Source organism: Squalius cephalus (genome assembly GCF_949319135.1).
Source record: "Squalius cephalus genome assembly, chromosome: 18".
In the NCBI taxonomy this organism is placed as follows: Eukaryota; Metazoa; Chordata; class Actinopteri; order Cypriniformes; family Leuciscidae; genus Squalius; species Squalius cephalus.
Genome location: NC_137139.1, coordinates 3,395,691 through 3,421,963, shown reverse-complemented (window position 1 = coordinate 3,421,963; position 26,273 = coordinate 3,395,691). Strand labels below are relative to the sequence as shown.

Here is a 26,273-nt window from a genome sequence, read left to right as displayed (position 1 = left end):
AGGAGCAGACATATTAGTACACAGTCCTACCGTTTGGACTGTCTCTAGCGCCTCGTACGTTCATGAAGTGCATAGATGCGGCTCTCTCCCCCATGAGACAGCGGGGAATGCGCATTCTGAATTACCTCGACGACTGGCTCATACTGGCTCAGTCAGAGGCGGAGTCTCTTACTCACAAAGCCTGGCTCCTCGGCCATCTGGAACGCCTTGGGCTCAGAGTGAACCTTTCCAAGAGTATGCTGTCCCCCAGCCAACGAATCACGTTCCTGGGAACAGTTCTCGACTCCGTGCATATGAGAGCATGGCCCACACTGGACCGGGCTCTCTCTATCCAGTGTCTCCCTGCTTCGTTCAAAGTGGGCTCTCTTACGCCGCTCAGAATGTTTCAAAGGCCCCTGGGCCTCATGGCCTCTGCATCGTCAGTACTCCAACTAGGTCTACTGCGTATGCGCCTCCTTCAGCTGTGGCTAAAACCTTAGGTTTCAGCTCATGCGTGGCGCTCGGGCGACTTACGCATCAGGGTAAACGAGCGCTGTATCAAAGCCCTGGCCCCCAGGAAAGACACCAACTGGTACCAGCTGGGTGTGAGCATGGGTCTGGTTTCGAAAAGAAAGGCTATTTTGACAGACGCTTCCAACTCCGGTTGGGGAGCCCTGTACGAGGGCAGGCCTGCCTCCGGCCTCTGGTCGAGCTCGGAGAGACGCCTACACATCAACTGTCTCGAATTGAGAGCGGTTTTTCTAGCCCTAAAAACCTTCCTTCCACATCTGGCGGGACACCACGTCTTGGTCCAAATGGACAACATTGCAGTGGTATCCTGCATAAATCGCCAGGGCGGTCTTAGGTCTCGCAACCTGTACACCATGGCCGAACAGCTCCTATTATGGCTGGCTGGTTCTTCCCTGGGTAAAAGCGACCTGATCGTATCCTAAGAGGAGCCAGGAGGCTTAACCCGCCTCGGCCACCTTCGGTGCCGGCTTGGGACCTGTCCATGGTCCTTCAGAATTTATTTGGAGCGTTCTGCCCCATTCAGGCAGTCAGAACAGCTCTTTGTCTGTTTCGGTGGCCGCACCAAGGGTTCTCCGGTCACGAGACATAGACTGTCACGATGGATAGTGGATGCTTTCTCTCTGACCTACGCTTCTATGGGCCTTCCGTGCCCATAGGTGTAAGAGCCCACTCCACAAGAGGCATGGCTTCCTCTTGGGCATGGTCCAGGGGAGTACCTATAGAAGACATTTGTGCGGTGGCCAGCTGGTCTGCACCGTCCACATTTGCTAAATTCTACAACTTAGAGGTTCCTGCCCTGCAGGCACAAGTCCTCTCCATTTAGGACCCTGGCCCCTACGGGTCCAGACCTATGTATATCTGAGGCTCCCCCACGGTGGCCCTCTGCACTAATCACTGTATAGCACAGCGTTTCAAAATGGGTTCCCATAGCGTTTGCAACGCAATACAAGTGAACCGTTCTCGAAAGGGAACGTACTCGGTTACTTACGTAAACTCGGTTCCCTGAGAGGGAACGAGTATTGCGTTGCCAGCTGTGCTATTTTGCTCATGTCAGGTGCTTCGCTTCAGTTGATTTAACCTGCCCCTATGGCGAATTCTGTCGAATTTATACCCTTTAGCCACGCCCATATTGGCACGCTCAAGGCAAGCAAGGCGGCAAGCGCTCTGATTGGATTGCACGTCCTTGCTGGATAGCCATAGGTTTGTGCAGTTGCCGCAGCACAGCCAATCCGCATGCTTCAGCCAGCTATGATGTGCTCGCTGTGCAGCTGCACTGCGTTTTAAAATAAAGGCTTCAATATTCTCGAGAAAAGGAGTTTTCCCATAGCGTTTGCAATGCAATACTCGTTCCCTTATCTCTCAGGGAACCGAGGTTACGTAAGTAACCGAGTACGATTTTGCATCCGATGACCCCTTTAAGAAGTTTCTTGCAAGTATAAGTAGCATTACAAACCACAGACTCAACAAATAATATCATGTCAAGCAAAAGGCCAGAGAAAGTCAAAAATAAAAACAGTTATAAAGTTGCCACAGTATAATTTGTTACTTAAAGATGTCTTACCTGCAGGCCAAGTATCATCTGATAATGATCCTGAAACCAAGAAACCCAAGATGAAGACGATGAAGGATGACACAGAAAAGGATCAGTCTTCGTGTGTTGTGGACGTGAACGCTGAAGCGCTGGAGTCTGCCGTCATCGAGTCTCCTGCTTCTCCCAGTGCAGAGGACCTCGACTCCCAGGTGCCAGCTGCAGACTTCTCTCCTGTCCTGATTCCTGCAGTTCCCACTGTGTCCCTCTCACGGAGAGATCCTCGCACAGCACAGTACCGGCAGACCCTGCCCTCGTCTGCGGGCCCAGAGTGTGTGTCCACCCCACAGCAGCACCCGCAGCCAGCCAGGCCTGTGCTAGAGCCGGTTAAAGAGACACACACACCACATGTGTCCGTACACCCGCACCCGCAGCCAGCTAGGCCTGTGCTGGAGCCGGTTAAAGAGACACACACACCATATGTGTCCGTACACCCGCCCGCTCCGATGCCCAAGTCTATCCTCACAAAGCCTTCGCCAGCTTCACTGGGCGCTTCATACGGCTCAACCACAAGGTGCATGCACACATCTCTTGGACGTAACAATAAATAATACAATAATAGCTAAAACAAATGGCACAAATGCATTCTAATCATGTGGTTTTCTTTTTCAAGGCGGGGAGATTGTGATAAAGGAACAAGACAGTTTTTATCTAAACAGAACATTTTATGGAAAGGCTTTCTTAACATGCCAACTGTGGCCAAATTCGTCACAAAGGGATACTTAATTTCTGGCTCTCCTGACTTTCTGAAAGAGGTGGGTCTTTTTAAACATAACTGAATTATTATTGTTAAACTTTTGAATGGAATTTAAATAATTTGATCTGTAAGATGTTTAATGTTTTTAAAAGAAGTCTCTTCTGCTCACCAAGGCTGCATTTATTTGATTAAAAATACACAAAAGCTTTCTATTTCAGATAAATGCTGTTCTTTTGAACTTTCTATTCATCAAAGAATCCAGAAATCAAAATGCAATTAACTGTTTTCAACTGATAATAATCATAAATGTTTGTTGAGCATCAAATCATCATATTAGAGTGATTTCTGAAGGATCATGTGACACTGAAGACTGGAGTAATTATGTTGAAAACTCAGCTTTGATCACAGGAATAAATTACACTTTACTATATATTCACATAGAAAACAGATGTTTTAAATTGTAATAATATTTCACAATATTACTGTTTTATTATATTTTTTATCAAAAAAATGCAGCCTTGGTGAGAAGAGACTTCTTTCAAAAACATTAACAATCTTTTCTTGGTACTAATTATTTTCTCAAAGTATGCTGTATATGACAGGTGGTATAAATGTGGCCAGTGGGTGTTACATGTATGCATTTTCTCTGTACAGGACTTACCAGACACTATACAAGTCGGAGGCAGGATATTACCTCAAACTGTCTGGGAATATGTTGATTTGATAAAGACATCAGAGGCAAAGGTAATCCCCATGACAAATTTATTTATCAAATTTATTATTAATAATATTGGTATATTAAATGCACGCTATTTACTGTAGGTAAATGCCCATGATCAAATCTTTTTGCACTATTTCTTTGAATACAGGAGCTGTCATTAATCCGGTTTCACCCAGCCTCTGAAGAAGAGGAGGTTGCATATGTGTCCCTGTTCTCATATTTCAATAGTCGTAGGAGATTTGGGGTTGTTTCTAATATTTGTAAACACATTAAAGATCTTTACCTCATTCCGCTCTCTACAAAACAGTCCATCCCTGCGGCACTTCTTCCAATAGAGGGACCAGGTATATCATGCACATATTACATACTGATCTGTTTTGACATCAGGTGATAATGATTTTGACCGCTTTATTTTATGACTTCTCTTAGGGCTTGAACAGGATCACCCTAATATCCTAATGGGGTTAGCAGTCTGTCAGAAAATGAAGCGTCTTGAGGGATTGCCACAAGATGTTGGTGAAAAGAAGTCTAGGCCCTTGATTTGTGTGGATAAAAAGGAAACCAGCAAACCCACCCCGCTAAATGATCTTGCACCACATAACATTAAGGGTTGTGATGCTGATATCTTCCTCAACTCAAATCCTTGTGGATCTTTACCTTCAGTTGGGTTACCAGACTCATCATGCTCTCTGGGTGCCCTATCGTCTCTCCCAAGTGTGTTTTCTGTGTCGAAACCCACCCCTTCTGTCAATGCGGGCCCATCCAAAGACTCCACCAATACCACCCCACTTCAGACCATCCTTAACACTTTATTTGGTCAAAAGAAACAACCCTCTGATGCCACAGAGTGTAATATAAGCTCGTCAACAGATACGGTTCAGCCTTGTCAACAGATGTGCAAACATGAGGAGGATCCAATGGAGTTGGGTGATGATAGGCCTTACGATCCCGAGGAGTATGATCCGGCTATGTCTAATGGGGCCCTGGTTACTTTTAGTCCCACCCAAGTTGTGGAGCCTAAAGTTTCATCTGCAGCCCTCGGTGAGGATGATGATGATGATAGACCGTATGACCCAGAGGAAGAGTACAGTGCAGTTGCTAATGTTCATACTGTCAGAAATAATATACCCAAAGCGTCAGAGGCAAAAAATACGGAAGAATCCTCTATGGTGACCAGTGATGTAGCCTATGATCCAGAGGATGAGACTGTGTTCGAGGAGATGCAAAATTACCTCACAAACAACTCTTTACCTCACAAACCCACCATCTCTGAACATAAAGTTCCCCATTACAATGATAAAATCTCAAGTACAACATTATCTGAGCAGCAAAAAATTCTTGAGGAGTTGAACAGGCAGATAGAGGAACAGAAAAGACAGTTAGAAGAACAGACGGAAAGTCTTCGCCTTCAGAAGGAGGCCATTGGTGTTTCCATGGCCCATTTCTCAGTCTCTGATGCTCTGATGTCGCCACCAACAGCGTTTGGTAGGGAGGAAGAGGAAGAAGTAGAAAAAACACCCTATTGTCCAATGATTAATCAGAATAGGGATCCACGTATGTGTCGAAAAGCAAGCCAGGATGTGCAGTTTGATGTTGCTGAATGCGAAGCTATAGCAAAAGAGAGTGCACAAAAATTATTAAACCTGGAAGAGAGCAAGAATATAATGGTAAACAAATCATTAATCACAAAGAAAGAGAAAGTAGCTTCTGATACGGCAAAGCCAAAAGAAGGGACACCAGAAACTGCACAACTACAGGACACAAAATGCTCACGTTCAGACAATACAGACAGAAAAGGAGGCAGGAGAAGGTCCACATCGAGCACATGTGGTTCGTCAAGGAGGTCGTGGGCCGAACACAAGCCAGACCACAAAGACCGAGCGTCTTCAAGAGCATCGCACACAGCTAGAGCCTCGAAGGACGTCCCGGAGAAACCCCACCGAAGCAGGCCGTCTGCAGAGCGCTCCTCTCGGGGGAGTTACAGCGACCGAAGGAGAGAGGCGTCTTCAAGGACACGTCATCGGCACCACCACCGGGACTCGTCTTCACCCTCGCGGTACCGGAGGAGGAGTCGTCACTCCACGCCCTCGCGCTCCAGCCGGAGGGACCGGTCTGCGCTGGACGACAGCGGCCCGTCCCGAAAGACCGAGCAGCAAGAGCCCGGCCCGTCCTCAGAGCGCAGCGCTCAGTCCTCACTGCAGGAGTCTGACCCGGTGCCAGGCATGCAGCACACATCAGGACACAGTGAGGGTACTGGTAAAGACAAACATTTGGCAGGGGTTCAGCAAGCTGGCTCTTTAAATAGAAAGCATGAGGCTGATCAGAGACTTCAGACATTCCAGAGTCCAGATTGTTCTCCGCTGCTATTAAAAAAGTCATTTGACAAAAACCAGCCGTTCTCGAGCCGATCTGAAATGAGAGATCGTTTGCCCCCAAGCAGAACTGACTCTTCTAAAGGAGGACCACTACTGCCCGAGACTGACCTGCCTTTACACAGAGTTACACCAGCATCACAGACACACACATTCCAGACTGACGCTTTTCCTAACCCGTCTAACCCGCCGCCACACAACCGAACCGCTCACTTTCCTGAGCCTGGCCAGATTGAGCAAAAGAGAGGCATGCCGTCAGTTCAAAGGTCGAATTATTTACAGAATGAGACAGACAAATTACGTTCAGGAGATTACACTCAAAGGGCTTTCCATTCGCAACACAGACGTTTATCTCAACCGGACTCTGATCAGTTCAACTGCGGAGAACTGCCTCGAAATAAAAGAGGCGGCTTTTTTGTGCACGACGGTCAACCTAGTGCATCTCAAAAAGAGGAGGAGTTCTCCTCATGGGAGCATGAGAAGTTTGAGCACCAAAAACATAAGCTCAGGAGATTTCCACACGAAGAGGAGGACCAGGTCCATCAAACTCCGAAACCCAGGCCTGCCCAGTCACATGAAGGCAATTTTCCTGAAGAACCTGAAACTGGTAGATCATCTCACAAAAGGTTTAGATCTTACACGCAGGGGCAAAACTTTCATAAGGATGAATCTGTCCAGTTTCAGCCAAGAGAGTCAATATTAGGGCCTGTCCCTGTGCACAAGGGCGATTTCAGGCCTCCCGATCCCAGAGAGCGCTTCCACCCGTCCCCGTTTGACGAGTGGGAGCCATCAGGAGAGCACCCGCCTGTGTCTATGAGGAAACTGAGACGGCCTCGCTTGGGCCAGTCCTCGGGCTTTGAAGCAAGTGGACATGCTTCTCCCCAAGATATGTGTGAACCACAAAGCCCTGACTGTCCCCAGACGTTTGCAGAGAAGGCAGAAGATCCAAGAGCTCAAACTTGTTTTCCAAGACGGGCTCCGACACACGCTCAAGACCCGCACAGCCCGTTTGAAGGACAGCGATACCCTGAAATCAAAGGTCCACCAAGAGGGTTTAGAGGACACAGAAGGGGCGTCCGTGGGACGTTTTTTGCAAGGGGTCCTCAAATGAATGAACAGATGAGGGGACCTCGCTTTGATTCTCCACAGCAGTTTCTGGGCCAAAGAGAACCATCTCCTGATTTACATGGACCGAGAAGACCTTCACCTCAGAATTGTGAGCATAATGAAGCCCATTCATCTGGTTTTCCCAACCATTCCACTACCGCTCATTTTAAAAAAACACTACATCAAAATCCATGCGAGATTCAAAACTTAGGGCAACCATCTGCACCGTTTGAGCGCCAACCGAGACAGACAAACATACGCCCTTTAAGACGACCCGGTCCTCTACTCCCCACTCCACCTGGAGGTCCGATTAATCCGAGCGCTTCCCAGGTGCACAGACACAACTCCCACAGCGAGTGTGACCGGGCACCGCCTGACGCGAGACAAGGCCACGCCGCTCAGGACAGCATTCGTGAAGAGAAGCCAAGCATGGGCAACAGTTTTACACATCCGCAGCGTGACGACTCCGAAGGTTTACTCCCGGAGGAAGGGTATGAGAGTAGGCCGGCGGACCCGAGTGTTCGGGACAGAAGTTATGGACAAGCATGCCGGAGGCCACGAGGACGGAGCGGCAGATTTAGAGGGGAAAATAGGCCAAATATGTGGAGATAGTCGACACAACAGAAGGAAAATAGTGGAGACATTGATTCAGATTTTCATAGAGGGAAGGGAAGAGCTCACGGCTGCAGACTGAGCTCCAGTGATGGGCTGGGCAGGCGAGGTGTAAACTGCACATGCTATAGGTGGACCTCAAGGTGCAGATGTTTGGGCAATAAAGGAACAAGCCCGGAGGTTCAAGCATAGGCTGATCTTGTTATAAGCCTGTACATTGATAGATCTCAATCAGAAAACATTGTTCTGGAAAGTGCAGTAGTTTTTTGATACTTCTGTTTGGTGTTTCTTGAAAGATTGAAGGTTTGTTCATCCTGCCATATCAACTAACTTTAAGTTGATTGCTGAAAAATAAACTTTGTTTTGTTTTGTGGAAGCAGGACATGTTCATGTAAACTACTGACAAAAGTCTGTGAACGTTTTATTTTTATTTTTTTATCTCTTTCCATTATAAAGATGTTCTCATGAGCTATAAACAGCAGTGTACATTTATGTTCATAGATTTTTAAGTACTTTTCTAAATGTACATTTGTAAGTAATTCCGTATTTCAAAAAGGGAACCTTGTCTATTTCCACTGATTTCATTTAGTAAAGAACTGAACCACAACGTCTGACCAGTGCACTTAATGATCTGTAATTGTGTGTGTGTTTTTCTAAGGGATACGCCGCCCAAAAATACAAATTCTGTCATCATTTACTCACCCCGTGTGCTTCTGCAGAACACCACAGAAGATATGTTGAAGAACATTGCGAGCCAATTAACTTCCACTGTATGGACAAAAATAAAAACCCAGAGACATTTCTCAAAATATCTTTTTGTTCCACTGATAAAAGAACGATCATAGATTAATAAATTATGACAGAGTTTACATTTTTGTTTGGAGTGCCTCTTTAAATATTACTATATTCATATTAAAATGCCATCTCAGTTTTGTAATGCATGGATAGTATATCTTCATTGAACAAGTTGTTTTTGGTTGGACATATTTCAGACAATAAGTACTAGGGGTGTAACGAGACCCTCATGTCCTGATTCGATACTGAACTCACGATACCATATTATTGCGACACTCCAAGACATATGATAAAACGTTATAATTTTTTCCTGTTGATTAAAATGGTAAATTTGGTTTTACATTGTACGTGTAAATGAATAGATTTGGACTTGGTGCTGAAACCCAATGCACAGGACAATAGAGACACCAGAATAACAATATTCATGATTCTGAAGATGAAAATACAGGATTATTGTAGATGAATATGCTTGATCTCTGTCACTGACTAGATATATTTAAAATAACGTAGATCACTTTTACTGGTAACGTCAGACATTTGGCTTTATCAGGACCCACAGATATTCCCCCAGTGCATTATTATACATTATACTCAACATTATATATTGTAGTTTAATGTAGTACTGACACCAAAACTCTCTCACATAGTAATTTTTATTTTGGGTGAACTATACAGAATATCACTATCCACAATACATATTGTTGCATTTTTATATTGCAATATATTGTGACACTATATATTGTTACACCCCTACAATAAAAGGTAAAGCGCAAATAGGTGTCTAGTAGGCTTTTAAAAGTAAAAAAAAAAAAAAAAGCTAATTAAGAAGTTTTGAAAGGAATGATTGAATCAAGTGAGCAAAGTTTACTTTTGCCTACAATTACAAATACAGAAACAATGGATGACAGCAATAAAAAAAGAAAATGGAGGACAATAAAACAAATTGTAGGAAAATATATAAATACAATAATACACAATTCAATGTACAGAGTAGATTATACTACATTCAACAGTTGGTCATACAATTTCGCAGTTTTGACACTTTTTATTGTTAATATTTTTTAGTGTCATAATTAAGTAGTTAGTCACAAATAAAAATCCTTTCATTTGGGTGTTGTTAAATAAAATTTACATTTATGAATAAAAAAATATGTTAAATTATTGAGTAATGATAAGATTAATGTCTGTCCTCGTGACTTGGTGTGATTTGCGTATATAAAATATGCTATCTATGCCTAAAAGATGATGAACATATTGCTGTTCATGGGTCTTTCCAGGTTTAATATATAAGTTATTTCAAGCAAATCGCGTGATTGAGCCAAAATAAATATTTATTTTAAATCGGCCGACCGCGGGTGCGGGTGAGTGACGTCACTAGCGGGCCAAACCGCTGCTCGTCTTCAGCGTCCGCCGCCCAGTGTCAGGTAAGCCCTCCTCAGGCACTCATATCCCGGGTTCACCGAGGTGTTCACACTCTCCACATTTGACTCACGATTCGGAGGCATTATGTGCTTAATTAATTCTGTTATTAATGGTCGTGATAGATTCAGTCAGCTGTTAAATCCGGTATGTGAGGGCGGGAAAACTCGGGAAGTTGAGGCCTTCGGCAAGACTGTGTTTTGGTTAAAATACTATTTTAATTTCCTTGATAACTGTTTAAATTGTAAGTGAATGGGTCTGTTGTCTCAACAAATTACTCCAAAACCATCATAGTAACCATAGTTGGCAAGTTATTGTCACTAGCGTTTCTGTAAAAGCAGGAGAAGTTAACATGAAATGGCATCCACAACCCATTTTACCGATTTAAACTAATGTTACATACTTTTGAGCTAAACAGAATAATCAATGAGACAAAAAAAAAATACAAATTCAGAGACTCACAATGTTTAGATTGTGAAAATTGTCATACCTAATGGAGCCAGACTTGTATGTGAGTGTCTACAACACATAACATGCATTAAAGTAAATGAGTCGGCCTGATCTATCTATCGTTCATGAGCCTATGAATGTGTTTCAGGATGAGCACATCAGTGGCCTGTGCCGCGTCCGAGGACCATCACGTGTGTGAGGCGGGGTCCGTGGCAGGGGGTCCGAGCTGCCAGTTCAGCCTGATGGAGATGAGCGAGGTGGAGTACCTCCAGCACATGATCCAGAGCCACATGACGGAGACGGGCAGCTCGGGCTTCTCCCAGCTGGAGGAGAGCCTGTCCGGTGAGCCGGAGCCCTGCACCGCCGCGGCCCTGCAGGAGATCCGGATGCTGCTGGTGGACCAGCCCGGAGGAGGAGCAGCTGGTCTGGGGTGCGAGGCGACTCCTGGCGGAGGAGGTCTGGGGTGCGAGGCGACTCCTGGCGGAGGAGGTCTGGGGTGCGAGGAGACCCCTGGCGGAGGAGGTCTGGGGTGCGAGGAGACCCCTGGCGGAGGAGGTCTGGGGTGCGAGGCGACTCCTGGCTCTGGAGGTCTGGAGGCGACTCCTATCGGAGGAGGTCTGGGGTGCGAGGCGACTCCTGGCTCTGGAGGTCTGGAGGCGACTCCTATCGGAGGAGGTCTGGGGTGCGAGGAGACCCCTGGCGGAGGAGGTCTGGGGTGCGAGACGACCCCCGGCGGAGGAGGTCTGGGGTGCGAGGAGACCCCTGGCGGAGGAGGTCTGGAGGCGACTCCTATCGGAGGAGGTCTGGGGTGCGAGGAGACCCCTGGCGGAGGAGGTCTGGGGTGCGAGGAGACTCCTGGCGGAGGAGGTCTGGTGTGCGAGACGACCCCCGGCGGAGGAGGTCTGGGGTGCGAGGCGACTCCCGGCGGAGGAGGTCTGGAGGCGACTCCTGGCGGGGGTGTGGAGGTGCCCGGCTCTGTGCTGGACAGAGCACAGTGTGCCGGAGGAGACGGGCCGCACCGGAGAGGGCCACGGCCGCTGGAGAGCCGACCCAGTCCACCTGCTCGAGTCTGCCTGGAGAAAAGGTCACCATGCAGCCTCTCTTATTACACTACATAACTGATTTTTATAAAAGGGTCATGAAATGTGCTTTCATTCTATTCTCTCGTAATTAGAGTTTTTTTTCCACAAATAACAATATATAAAAAACCCGAGAGGCTGCTCACTGCAGAGCAAATGGGTGGAGCTTACGTCTAGCGAATGCAACTTGGGCCTAATGGGTGGAGCTAGAATATCCAGCCACACCCACAACCCCGCCCCCATTAGAGACAGAGCACATCTAGGCCACGGCCACAAGTTTTTATAAGCTGTCGACCCCAAAAAACGAGTGTGAAATACCATTAACGGGAAATAAACTTTATTATTAATAAAATCTTGTAAACGCTGTGTATTTGCGTTGTCGGGTTATTGGTTTGCATATAAACCAGGACAACAGGTTATTTCAATAAGCTGATTTTAGTGAGTTTTCAGCGTACGGGTGTGCATGTAAACTTGCATTGACTGGTTTTATACTCCGTCACCGGCGTAACTCTCGTGCAAAGTTTGCAAATTGCCAGTGTGATATCCAAGGGCTCGCCTTTTGGGCGAAATGTTTCAATGCAATGTGACATTTTTCTTTATCACCAATTCACCATCTCCATCTTTGCTCGCACAATTATAGAAAAAGATTCTCAATTTCCATGATTATAAAACAAAGTAAATAATTTCATAAATGAGTAAAGAACAAGTAAATAAATAAGCAAATGAACCCCATCTCCATCGCTCACGCTAATATTATGGCGTATCGCCGACCTCACGGGCTGATGATAGGATGATATGACCATGGAGCACATCGCCCAACACCATAGTATATAACACTGTATGAAATATAAATAATATAATATAATATAAGCTGAGTCTTCACTGTTAAATATAAATGGATTCATAATGAAGATACAAAAGTGATTCAGTCAAAAGCAGTGAGTGATTTTCTGTTTTCTTTTGTTTTTCTTTTTGAGTAAATTAACAAAACAGACAGCAACAGTTTATTAGGCTGCTGTCCCTTTAAGAACATATGCACTGACCTAATATACTGTTACACATCCGATTTGCTCCCAACAGTTTACGTTCACCTAGACCATAAAAGACTGTGTTCATGTGAATACTCCACACGATGTGCATTTCGACATAATTGTGTGTGTATTTGACCATTCAAGCTCAATAAGCTGTGAAAGAGAACTCGGATCGCGTGCGTCTGAGAGACGGCGTCTGCGCTGGAGCTTCAGCTGTGTGTCCGTCAGCACCAGCACCGCATCGAGTCCTTCCTCGCGGCGTATTGTGATTAATAACACTCTAACGTGTCAATAACTAAGTAGTACTGCAAAGTTAAAGACATGCTACACTTTAGAAAACTGATTTTTGAAATGAGCAGATCGATGTGAACCGGCAGAAGACAGAATCGCGGTTCGTACGTGAAGTATGTTCCCCAGCCCTTAGTCAACCGTGTCATGTTTTTTGGTCAGGTTTTAGTCCACTAGGGCCTGGATTCACAGACAGGGCTTAGATTAAGCCAGGATTAGGCTTTAGTTCATATAGGGACATCCCGCGTGACGTCACGCCATTTGGGGCAGCCATCTTGACGGAATAGAAAATGCTAAACCGCCGGTGATGCTCATAGACAGTACATAAACTACAGTGATACTTCAGCTCGTCGCGAAATATTCCTGTCATGCCCGAGCGATGCTGTGCAGTTGGATGCGATCAGATACGTGATCATACAAAAGGAATATCTTTATACCGTATCCCAAAAGAAACAAAACGGAGAAACAAGTGGTTGGCGGCAATAAACAGTCAAAACGCTAATGGTGGTGTTTGGCCTCCAACTGTGTGTGGTATAATAAGGTACAAGAAGTAAAATGTAAACAAATTATAAAAGTGCATGTAAAATATACGATAAAGTTTAGATGAAATTATTCAAGGTTACTTGACTTTTTACGTCTATTCAGTTTTTGTAGCATGTCCATGACAACCGATAGCCTGCTAAGCTTTTGTATGCTCTTAATGAAGATCCGGTGTAGCGTGATGGGAAGTGAATAAGGTAACGTTAGCTGTAAATGTCACCGAACTCAATGTCAGGAAGTTTTTCTACACATTAAATGCCTGTAAAAAGAACTTGTGGTGCTTCATATGGATCTATGATTCCTAATTCCTTTATCTTCCTCTTGTATATATCTTTTTGTGATGCAAATAAGTGCGATGACATGACGTGAAGAGTTAGCTGACGGCCGCTGCGCTAATAATCGTGGTGACTGGTGTTCAGTATCGAGATATTTTGCGCATGCAATTATATCAATACTGTAGCGCAAAGTATTGCAATATTTAGGCTAATTATAAAATAATTATACTAATAATTATATTATTAGTATAATAATATACTCCCTAATATATTACCCACCCCTAATAATAGATCCATTGCCACTGAGTAGCTGACGGATGTATTCCGTCAAAATGGCCGACACGCGGCTAAGGGTCACGTGACTGGGAGATCCCTATAGAAAGGCCTTAGAAAAAAACACGGTGTGCATCTTGAGACAAAACAATGGCACTGATATATTTTAAGATACATCAGTGCAATTTGCTTTCAGTTAAAACAGCTCAAATGAAGCAGTAAGCCCCTTGAAGCCGTGTTTTACAGTGGATGTAGAACAGCTGAGGGCGTCGTTAGGCTCGACGCGGAGCGGAGTAGATCGCGTGCGATGTAAAGCCACAGCTCAGGATGTATGTGCTCACACTATACGGTCCGCACGTCGAGCTGCGACTTCACTGCTCACACTGTACGTGTGAAATATGCGCAATAACCGTGCCGGGTTGCGCCAATAGACCATGATATCGTGTATCCAGAGATATTGTCAAAACAAGCATCAGCTATCAATATCAGGAGTATTTAGCATTTCCAATTTATGTATTAAATTATTATTAGTAGGCCTATTACTGTATAATTATTATTATTATTAGGGAAGACCTACTTTTATTATTAAATTGATAGGCTTTTATAATTAATTTGCCATGCAATAATTTCCCAGCACATCACCATATAACCGACGCGCTGCAAGGATAATAATAAAATACCAGATAGAAGCTTGCTTGCTCATTGAAAATTATCTAAAAATATTTAGGTCGATTATACAGTGAATCATAGGCCTATAATTAAAATTATTAACAGTCTATAATGTCCGAACACTGCAATAATCAGTCATCAATGGAAATCAAAAACAGCTGGTTTACATTTATGCATTTGGCAGACGCTTTTATCCATTGCATTACACATTTACATTCCTATCAGTTCTTGCTTTCCCTGGGAATCGAACCCATGATCTTGGCGTTGCGAGCGCCAGCGCTCTACTGTTTGAGCTACAGCAAAGCTGGTTTAACATAAGCATTGTTTAACGCTACATCGCAGGCGGCTTGGAAGACGTGGGTAATATATGGTTTATCCATTTGCAACACGAACTGGAGGCAAGCAACAGTCATTTGTAGCTAGTTTGATAGCTACAGAATATCTGCCTCTTTTCGTTTTCTTTCTTGCAGCATTAAAGATGAAAGGGTTAAACTTCTGCTTTGGCGCAGGCGCAGTGAGGGGAAACCCCTGAGTTTAGGGCAAGCGTTCGTAGCTCTGCTTCAGCTGTGCGATGTAGTCACGAGGAGCGACCAAATTTCTGACATGCCAGAAATCCATCCGATCGCCTCTCGTTTCCCCCTGTACACGGCACAAACACTGCACGACAAACGACAATCGAACCACGACATCACTGAAAATCGGCCTGACCCGGAAAAGAGTCGCACGAGTCAGAATTCGGCTCAAAAATCGCACAGTGTGTGCCCGCCTTTATACAGACTGTACATGATGTATAAGAGGAGTCATATTTACAAAAGGTTTATTTCAGAAGCATCACACAATACTACATTCTCTTGAATAAATGATTCAATAACAAATATATTTTTTTAACAGTCACTTGTCGCCACCTAGTGCCGAAACAATGTAATCGATAAATGCGTTATTTTAAGTGCCAAGTTTCTATCAAAAGCTGATTTACTCTATTTTGATCGATATCGTAGACATCAGTGTTCATATTTGAACTTTAAACTTTTATCCCAGTACTACTATGATAATTTGAACTATTGTATCACAGAAACAATGATACTATGAGGTTGAAAAGACTCTCTCTGGGATAATGGTCAACACAGCCCGACTGCGAGCCAAGCGGCTCCGAGACTCTGAAAACATTGATCATGAGCTGCTCACGTGTAAATGAACACAGTCATTAGACAGTCGCAGGCTTTTGCTACTGCATAATCACACTAAGCCATATCTCGATTTCAATTAATTGTGCTGCCAATAGTGTCAAACGCAGCACTAAGATCGAGTAACACTAATAGCGAGATACAACCACGATCGGATGATAAGAGCAAATCATTTGTGACTCTAACGAGAGCAGTCTCAGTACTATGGTACGGTCTAAATCCGGACTGGAAATCCTCACAGATATTTCTTTCAAGAAAGGAACACAGTTGTGAAGACACTGCTTTTTCTAATATCTTTGACAGAAAAGGTAGATTCGAGATCGGCCTGTAATTGACTAATTCTGTAGGATCAAGTTGCGTTTTTTTAAAGGAGTCATGACCTGTAATTTTCACTTTTCCACGAGAAAAAATGTATGTTATGATTGCCTAATGATTATACACTGGCCGGGAAGCCGATATTTAAAAGTGAAGCATTTGTTTACCCCTGGGTTCGTCAACCAGCCCACGTGCACGCGCACTCAAATACGTGATGTTAATTTCAAGTCGGGGCAGGATATACCATATATGGACACCGCAGACCTATGCTGCAGGAAGCCCGCCCTGCCCCTCTCCCCCTCATATTCTGTCGAGCGCCGCCATTACTGAATTCCGATTCGAAGACCGTGAAAGATGCAGAAACGTGGTGCACACGTGAGTTGCTCTGTTGTTGACTGCCAACAGAGAGTCTGGCTCGTGCATATAAGGTTGAATTCCGTAGGTCGCGGCCATGTCGGGTTCATTCACAACTTGCGCCATGATGTCAGTTATGATATGCTGAAGCGTCACCTGCGGTGTCAACCCCCCTCCTTCCTGCCACCAATCAACGCGCCCCTCATTTGCATTATTACAATGACCGTCCACGACAGCCAAAATATCGCATCAGATCTCGCGAGACAATAATGCCTTCAGAAATAAGGGTCAGAGGAGCTCTGTGTTTATTTTTTTTCCACTTTTTTTCAACTTTTCTTTTTTAGAAGGGCCTGAAAGACTATAATAGAGCGTGGGTATCCAAGGTAATACTAGGTTATGACTCCTTTAACAAGCGGTTTAATCATAGCCAGCTTAAAGGTTTTTGGTACGTATCCTAGAGACAAAGATGATCCTAATGACAGGGATGAAGTTTTGTCCCTGCTTTAAATCAATATTGACATGATTTCATCATTTGTCTTCCAGATTTTTATCAGTGCATTGTCACTCTACGAACACTCCAGGAATGTCCACGCATGCACAAATAGAGAACTGGAGTAAACCAGACACGATGATGACAATACAAGGCACGTACCCATACGAAGGACATCTGCTGAAAACTGTAGGTGCTTATCTTCATGCCATTCAAACGCACTTCAGTATGAGTTTGTTACCGAGTTCTGCTGCTTGTTTATTGCTGGTAATGAGTGGTTTCCTATGTTCTTGACTGGAGGGTGTCCATCAGTCTGAGCTGCTGACCCCTGCAGAGCTGACCGTGAGCTTCAGAGCAGAGAGAGGCTCAGAGTCGCTGATGAGGCCTCCGTTTGTCATCTACACTGACACTGCAGACCTGCAGACTGCCGTCACACTGAAGAGTAAGACTCCTCCTTCACTCAAACAGACAAACAATCTTAGTAATGATTTATTATTCAAATTAGTTACTTATCAGCAAATTATTGTTATTATAAATACCTTTATGTTGCTCTAAAGCTATATGACTTTCCTTCCTGTCATTGGAACACAAAACACTTATTTCCATCCTGCGATCAGGGGCTGCCGAGCTCCAGTAATGAAGCACAAAAGCACCGTATAAGTGCTCCATGTGACCTGTGCAAGCACTAAACATGCACTAAAAAAGTAACAGCTCTACAAAAAAAGAGTCAAATAGGGGTCTCATTTTTAATTTAATAACTGCAACATAATCTTCGGCTGCATTCAGCACGTTTGAGAGCGGCCATACACAGGACGCATTAGGGGTGGGCGATATAGCCTCAAAATTATATCACGATATTTCAAGAATATTTGCGATAATGATATTTATGACGATATAGAAAAAAAATGTAGACAATTTTTTTTTTTTATCTCACCTAAATGTTTGTTCACTCATTGTGTTTTTACAATTAGGTAATTTTGTTTTTAAGAGTTTACACAACACAAATAAGCTTGATTTCAATCTTTGAATTAAATTGAAAAAAGTAGCAAAAATATATACACAATAATAAAGATACAAATAAAGAGAAAAGTTTTTGGGTAGGTCTAACACTAGTATTCAGAAATGCTACAGAAACTGAATAAGGTAATCAAATGTAAAATAACACTGATAGTCCTGACTAAATTAAATACATAGGCTAATTCTGATTCCTTACAATAAAAGCTATCTTTTGTTGTTTTGACGACAACATTAATGACAGACACATATGGCTGCTGTCACTTTTAGAGCTAGTGCCCGGATCCATTACTGTTTTCATTATACAGTCTGTCACACGCGTTTTATACTTATTTCAGACACAACCGACTGTTTATGAATATACTAACCATGACCGGAATTTTTACACAATTTTGCGTGTTTTTCCCCCTGTTAAAGCGATATAATCCGCGAAAAATAACTTTTGATACACGCGAGCTGTTTGTGAAACGGCTTTACTGTATGTATGCACGCAAGAGTAAACAGAGCGCGCGAGAGTAGCCTACTGAAGTTTAAAATTGCAAATGTTTAAACTGATAAGACTTCAAAAGAAGTGAAAATGATCAACTTTAGTTACGATGCAAGTGACTAAAGACAATTCCGTCATGTCCTGACTGCTAAACACAAGAGTGTGGTATCGACGCTTGACTTGTGCAACCCATTTTGAGAGCGAGAGCGAGAAGACGCGGCACCGCTGAACACTTTGCGTCTTTGAAAAACACTTTGAAAAATTGCGTCTGGGAGAAAGTTTTAAAATTATTGATTTGATCGTCATTGGGCTGACTTGCTGCTCTCACGCTCAGACAGGTGTTGTTGTTGTGCGTGCTAGGGAACGTAAATGTGCCATACGTCATTGCGTCGCTATATCAGTGATATCGCGATATGACACTTTTTTTATCATGTAAAAATTTATACCGGTATTATCGTGGACAGTATGATATGGCACACCCCTAGGACGCATCTAGCAGCAGAATCAGCTGGACATCAGCAGTCTGAGGTTTTTCCTGGTGGATGTTGAAGTCTCCCAGAACTACGGGAGGATCCTCCGGGAAGGATGAGAGTAACACATCCAACTCCTCCTAGAAGCTGCCGAGCTGCCGATAGACAACTACACAGTGGATCTTAATAGGGCTGGGGATAGTAATTGAATGCGATTCAAATGAGTTATTGTCACACATAGAAGGTAAAGGATTTAATTTCCATTACTTGGAGATGAGCAGACCAGTGCCTCCAGCCGTCCCAGTCAGGCGACTGGTGTGTGAATACGTGAAAAGACCTGACTAGACTATGACTAGAAATAGATGAAATGAATTCTGCTTTGTTTTCTAGTGGTGGGGGAAAGTATCGATTCTGTTCAGTGTCGTGATATTCTGCGCACGCAATTATATCGATACAGTAGCGCAAAGCATTGCAATATTGAATTATAAAATCTGTTTTACTTTCGGGTTTTCTCCATTGGTTTTCTCGGAGTTTACTCTGATAATTTACATTTACGTATTACATCCACAAGGTGGCGCTTGTTGCAGCTGGTAAAATCGACTGGTACTTTGAGCTATTCATGATTCCCGCACCTTCACTAAAGCCCCAGTTCCAGCTGAAGAAAAGCAGCCCTGTTTCACACACACACACACACTCCGTATGCGGTGCAGGAGCTAGTGCTTTCACATGTGCTGCGTTTGCAGTGCGCAGCTGATCCGCGCTGGACCACTAACTCTACATTTGATTTCAAATCCAAAAGTTATCAGCAACCAAAAAAAAGTTTTGTCAGCATTGCGATTCTCTCTGTACACAGCACAGTTAAGGCCTGTTCACAGGTGTGCACACCGGCGCGAAAAACGGCACGCGTAAAAGCGTCATTTTTTAAAAAACGCCTCGGGTTTGTTTTTTTGGTTTGAAGCGCGGCGTCAAAAACTATCCGACCAATGAGATTGGCGCTTTTGTTCACGTGTCTGGAGCTTCTGAAGTTACAGTAAAACACAACTTGGGGGCGCTAACACAAAACGGTCTTGCCGAGCACACATACGTAACGGCGAAGAAGATATACACCAAGTAGCGTCTAAACACTGCCGGGAAGAAATAAGACGAGGAAAATGCAAGGCAAGATGAGTGTAGAGCTGCTGGTCTCGTTGGTGTCGGAACATAAAGAACTATATGACAAACGCAACAGCGACTACAGACATCTTGATAAAAGAGAACTGTTATGGAGTGGTATTAAGCGCCATTTAATGTCAGGGAATGAATTTGCATGTTCACTCGGCTCATCGTCAGCGAAAATCGCTTGGGTGTGAACACAAAAAACGCGTTGAAAAACGCTGGCGAATAACGCGCGCCGATATTCGTCCCGGTGTGTAGGGCCCTTTAGGCTGTACGCTCTTTCATAGACGTATTCTCATTTAAACACAATCAGTTTAAACAACGTATTATTCGATGCATTGCATTAGGGCTGGGCGATATGGACCAAAAGTCATATCCCGATATATTTAGGCTGAATATCGATATACGATATATATCCCGATATTTTTTCCGCAAAGTGAGAGCAAATGTTCAGTCAAAGTCAAAGCCAAATATGACATGTTAAAAGTAGTTTTATTGAAACCAGCTATTTCAGTGAACAGTTGCAAAATCAAATGAATAAATAATAAACAGGTTTCTTCACTTTAGGGCTGCACGATTATGACAAAAATCATAATTGCTTTTAATATAATCAATTTATTTAGCATAATCACTTTTCCCCTTTACTTAACATGAATTGTAAGAATATGACTAATAGTAAAGACTAGTACTAATAAATAAACATTAGGCCTATGCTAAAGCTATTAAATAGCAGTCCCAAACTAGTTTTTGTTAATACAATGTTGGTATGAGCCACTACAGTCATTTAAATATATAAAAAATAACACAAAGAAAAATAGTGGCATTTTGGGGTTAATATGGAAACGACAGTTACCATGGTGAATACACAATACTAACAATAACTGTTAATGAAACATGGAAACTGCTCCTGGTGAATAGAATGAAAATCATACCTGCATTAATTTTATTTCGTGTAATTTACAACGTAACGGCGTTGCATGCTCGTAGTTTCTTTTGCACTTGATCAGTGAGGCGATACAGTGCGCGCCGCCGCATTTGCGCGTGCAATTGAAGAGTGTGCGCTCCGAGCACAGGATAACGGCTGACAGGACAAGAAAGTCCGTTTTTCTGAGGTGAAAGACTTTATTTCAGCGTACACTTATGTCACTGCCTGGTAGTTCCTATTGCGCTGGGTTTTCTGAAGTAGTCATGATTCGCCTCTCATAACATAACGTGCTCTAAACACGCACGCAGAGTGGAAAAGGAGGAGCGGAGGCGCGGGGAGCAGAGCGCAAATTTGAACTATATCGATATATGCGATATGGTCTAATCTCATATCGCATTTAAAAATATATCGATATATTTTTTATATCGATATATTGCCCAGCCCTACATTGCATATAGATAACGAAAAAAATGTTATATAATTTGCATTATTAAAATTTGTATTTTTTGTACAATAGCTCTATACATGTTTGGGGTCATATAGACCCCAAATGCATAGAGTGTAAACAGGAAACTAAGAGCATAAGAGGGTTAAGTTGCTCAAGCAAGTGGCAAAACGTTTAAATGTACTTTTCTTAAGTTAAAACTTGCTTTCTTTTGCATTTAAACCCATCCGTTAAATCCATCATGTCTCCTTGTTGAGGTAAGGTGTAACTAGTAGTTTTCCTTGCTTTATCCCGGGCTTAACGTAAAAAGGTTACTGTGAAAAGTAGAGGTATAATTTAATTAAATGCGTTTATGCAGAGATGGTGCTACATTTTCATGTCAAGCCGTGTTTATTTTATTTTAACTTTTATTAAACGCAGTGCATACGCAGCACAAACGCAGTATGTGTGAAACAGCAGCATCATCATGGTTTACGCCTGTGCTTCACCGTGAACTGGTTGTGCTGATGTGTACCGTGTGTGTGTAGTGCCAAACATACCTTTTACAATTTTGGCCACAACGTTCAGTCTTGGGGTGTACTCACTCACACCAGGAAAGTCCACTAGTTCACTTGCTTTGGTCCGGACCAAATACAATGTTGATTTTGTTTGTTTGGTGTGGTTCGCTTTCACACGGCCCTTTTTGCAAGTACAAACCACACGTGTGCTAAGGTCATCCCTTCAGTGGGCAGAAACTCAAACCGTACCAGGGTTGGTTTGGAGCCGGGCCGAGAGCACCTCTTCAGCTGGGTCTCGGTCCGCACACGAGTGCTGTATTCACACCTGCCCAAGGGATCCAAAGGGGGAAACGAACTTCAGCTCGATTCAGTCGAACCAAACAAGACTAGGGACGCACGATATACCGACCACATATCGATATCGGCTGATAATGCATTTTTAATGTTATCGTTATTGATCCGACAAGAAAATGAGGCCGATATATTAAAGCCGATATATAATGAAGTATTTAAACACTTCAGATGTGCGCTGTTCGTCATGATGGAAGCACTTCGAAAAGGAAGCTACAGTTCAGTGCAACATGTGCAGCACACATCTGTCATATAGGCTTCATAACATTATGAGGACATCAAAACCTAAAATAAAACTTCAGAAAGGTGTACAATATTGGACCTTTAAAGGTGAAAAAGATCTGATATGATTAATCTTTGTTTCATTTTTACATCACATAAACCAACTGTTTTACCAGGAGTGTGTTCATATCCACTGTGTCCTGTGGGTTTCAGTATTTATCTCTCCTCACTTTCAGTTTTAAAGGCACACTATGCAAGATTTGTACCTTTTTTTAACACTAGACCTTGGGGAAAAGTTCAATCATACACTTATGCAGACTATACATGATGTATAAGAGGAGTCATACTTACAAAAACAAATCATCACATCTTTCTGAGGTTTATTTCAGAAGCATCACACAATACTACATTCTCTTGAACAAATGATTCAATAACAAATACAATTTTAACAGTCACTTGTCGCCACCTAGTGCCGAAACAGTGTAATCGATAAATGCGATAAAAAACTTTATTTTAAGTGCCAAGTTTCTATCAAAAGCTGATTTACTCTATTTTGATCGATATCGTAGACATCAGTGTTCATATTTGAACTTTAAACTTTTATCCCAGTACTACTATGATAATTTGAACTATTGTATCACAGAAACAATGATACTATGAGGTTGAAAAGAGTGTTTGTGTCTGTTTCATGACGACTCTCTCCGGGTCAGCGGCAGCGCCAACACAGATCTGAATGTTGCGATATGATTTTGTCAAGGTTTAATAGACAGACGTATTGAAAGATCATGTGTGTGTTTGAATGGAGATCACAGTCTTTTAAAGATGAATGGTGCAGCTCTACTGTCTCATCTCTCTCTCAGTATATGAGCAGCGCGAGGGCTTTCAGTGCGTTCAGCCTCACGTCTCCTCACGCGCACACTTGGGACATTACGCCACTCAACACTCATAGATAACGACACATTTCATCCTCTGTTGGACAAAAGTGGCTAGCTTCTGTCAACCTCATCTACAAGCAAGGACAAAAATAAAGCAATTTAATTTAAAGTAATATCGATTCTGTAATAAAAAAAAATCGATTTTAAAATCGTTAAAAAAAATAAACATTTGCGATCCCCTTCCAAACAACATCATGAGACGCTCATGTGTAAGATAGAGACCTGTTTTATTACTCTAGGACTGTCAATAGTAACGAGATTTAGCCAAAATACTTCGCTTTTCAACATCAGTTCTGTTTAAAAATGTGGAGGCTTCCTGTTGGATCAGTAAACACCATGTCATCAGCTTCACAGTAACTTGATAGTGATTTAAATAGTAAGTCATATTTAAGAACAATTGGTTGAACCAAATTATCAACATAATTTCTCAAGACTTTATTTCAATTGGGAATATTTCAACACATTGGGGAAAAGCTCATTGGACTTTAATGTCATCATTTAAGAACAGGCTTTTTTATGTACAACCTACATAATCAACTAAAACACATTTTATGCTCCATGAGAGGACGAGAGTCATGACAGTGAGTAGATGATGAGTGTGAACAGTGCTGTGAAGAGCCTAGAGATGTGTTATGTGTGTGTGTGTGTTCTGTGTTTCCCTCTGCACCTCAGATGAGGTGAATAAAGCTGCGCGTCCCATCAAGCGTGTTCGGGCCAGGGCTCTCAGGCCGTCTAATATCATACAGGGCTCTGGGAACTGGAAGACGTGTGCCAGTGTGTCCTGTGCTAAACGGGACCGGACGAGGCCTGTCATGGACCGAACTCAGCGCAAAGAAGTTCACAACAGAAAGGAGCGCGACCGCAGGTGCTGTGCAGCATTCAACACGTTCCAGATGCTCGTTCGGTCTAACCCATGCGTTCAGTGTTAGAGATGTAGCGTGTGTGTGTGTGTGTCCTCAGGAGGAGGATCCGTCTGTGCTGTGACGAGTTGAACCTGCTGGTGCCGTTCTGCTACGCTGACACTGATAAAGCCACCACACTGCAGTGGACCACAGCCTTCCTCAAATACATACAGGAAATACACGGAGACTGCCTCAAACAGGTGCGTTCACACACACCACTGCCCTCACACACACACCACTGCCCTCACACACACCACTGCTCTGTGTTTGGTGCCCTCACACACACCACTGCTCTGTGTTTGGTGCCCTCACACACACCACTGCTCTGTGTTTGGTGCCCTCACACACACCACTGCTCTGTGTTTGGTGCCCTCACACACACCACTGCTCTGTGTTTGGTGCCCTCACACACACCACTGCTACAGAGCACAGCATAGGCGTAGATAACGCGGGGGACGTCCCCCCCCCCACTTTTTATAAAATGTAAATTCGTCCCCCGCACTTTTTCATAGGGCAAGTGTGTCCACGACAAGCTGAGGTTTTCGCGGGTGTGTATAGCCTACATCGAGATTTAAAATCCAAAGAGTCAAGGATAGTCTATCTACGTGACTTTCACGTTTCCATGGTAATCAGTCACTCGTGCATCACGACACGGCCATGCTCGCACCCGCGCCCAATCCATTTTTTTCATAGAGGTCGCAATGAGTTCAAAACGGCAAAAAACTCTTCACTCTTTTTCACGAAAAAGTCAAGCACTGTAAGTAAGTTGTCATGTGGTATCCGAATTGTGTTGCACAATGATGAATAACTCTGCCTATTTCTCTTGTTGAATAATTAACAAGTTTTGTTGTAAATTGAAAATATTCATTACCCGCACAAACGTGCACTTATTTTCAACATTTTTTTATTCGTAATGTCTATTATTTTCACAGATGTTATCAAAGCCCTTCAAATTAGAATGAACATGGTGATTGTTAATGCTGAGTTTGTATTTTCATGCATTAAGCCTGCTTGAATCAGGCAGCGTTGTAACATGTGTACATGATGACAAACTTTAAGTTCTCTTGAAAAAGCCTAACCAGAAAGTTTTAAAAGCTTGAAGTTTGAAGGTTTTCAATTGGAAAGTTTTAGTTTAGATAGATAGATAGATAGATAATAAATAGTATAATATTAATAATAAATAGGGAATCACAGATAATGCAAGGATGATTCTGATTTAATTTCATTTAATGTTAAGTGGTGATTGATAGCCTATAGTTGATAATAATACACTGACGGTAACAAAGTTTCGCTGTTTCAATTTGAAATGAAAGATGGAGCATAGGCTACATTTAATAAAATTAAGGGAAAAATGCCCTTTATAAAGATAAAAAACTTATTCTGATAAGAGTGTTTTCCAACAGTGATGTAATGAAACATTGAGAATTTAAGTTTGAAGGGAGCCTCTGTTTGGTCTATAGGAAATGTAATTTTGCCAACAGAAGAACTTTTATTTTAAATAAATGTTATTTTTAAAGCAGCCTACTTCAGTGTGACATTTTACCATATTATCATGCTTAACACTGAGAATTTGAATAATTGTAATGTGATGATCAAATATCATAGGTTTGGGTGGTTGGCAGATGGATTATTTATTTTTAACAGCAGATTCGGGTGACTCAAAGTGCACCAGATTAATGAATTTATCTTTAAAATGTAAAAAAATTCTTCCAGGGGGGCATGCCCCCGGACCCCCCTAGAGGTACCGAGCTCCACCCACAAACACAGTAGGCTATATGATGGTCTACGAAACATACAAATTTAATTATCTTATTATTAAAATACATGATCAGGATTTTACCCCCTCCGCCTAGTTTTGAGCCAGGAAAAACCCTGCATGTGCAATATAAAGTACTGAACATCTTTCTTTCTTTCTTTCTTTCTTTCTGTTTTATTGCTTTAAAAATAAATAGCATACTAAGCCAATTAAGCAAAAACCTGTCAACAAAAGTTGGAAAAAAATGGTATTACACTTGACATTCTGTCCCCCTCACTTTTGAAATGATGGCTACGCCCCTGGAGCACAGGTGTGCCTGAGTGTGTCAGTGCCTCATCGTGTGAA

At 42.9% G+C, this 26,273-nt stretch overlaps 2 protein-coding genes across 3 annotated transcripts in view; both read left to right on the top strand.

The window, feature by feature from the left end:
- LOC307145576 (uncharacterized protein) overlaps window positions 1-9,191 on the top strand; it is a 33,926-nt gene extending 24,735 nt beyond the window's left edge. For both annotated transcript variants that reach the window (XM_079848886.1, XM_079848885.1), the window contains exons 11-15: window positions 2,078-2,612; window positions 2,712-2,853; window positions 3,450-3,539; window positions 3,665-3,860; window positions 3,946-9,191. In XM_079848886.1, the coding sequence (XP_079705012.1) occupies window positions 2,078-2,612; window positions 2,712-2,853; window positions 3,450-3,539; window positions 3,665-3,860; window positions 3,946-7,607 (4,625 nt within the window). In that variant the 3' untranslated portion in view covers window positions 7,608-9,191. The remainder of the gene's footprint in view (window positions 1-2,077; window positions 2,613-2,711; window positions 2,854-3,449; window positions 3,540-3,664; window positions 3,861-3,945) is intronic.
- A 546-nt stretch (window positions 9,192-9,737) lies between these two features.
- The window catches only part of LOC307145573 (uncharacterized protein), a 34,483-nt gene continuing 17,947 nt past the window's right edge, over window positions 9,738-26,273 (top strand). Inside the window, exons 1-6 of the mRNA XM_079848882.1 lie at window positions 9,738-9,826; window positions 10,420-11,355; window positions 16,823-16,958; window positions 17,070-17,211; window positions 23,943-24,135; window positions 24,231-24,372. Coding sequence (XP_079705008.1) covers window positions 10,421-11,355; window positions 16,823-16,958; window positions 17,070-17,211; window positions 23,943-24,135; window positions 24,231-24,372 — 1,548 coding nt within the window. The 5' untranslated portion in view covers window positions 9,738-9,826; window position 10,420. The remainder of the gene's footprint in view (window positions 9,827-10,419; window positions 11,356-16,822; window positions 16,959-17,069; window positions 17,212-23,942; window positions 24,136-24,230; window positions 24,373-26,273) is intronic.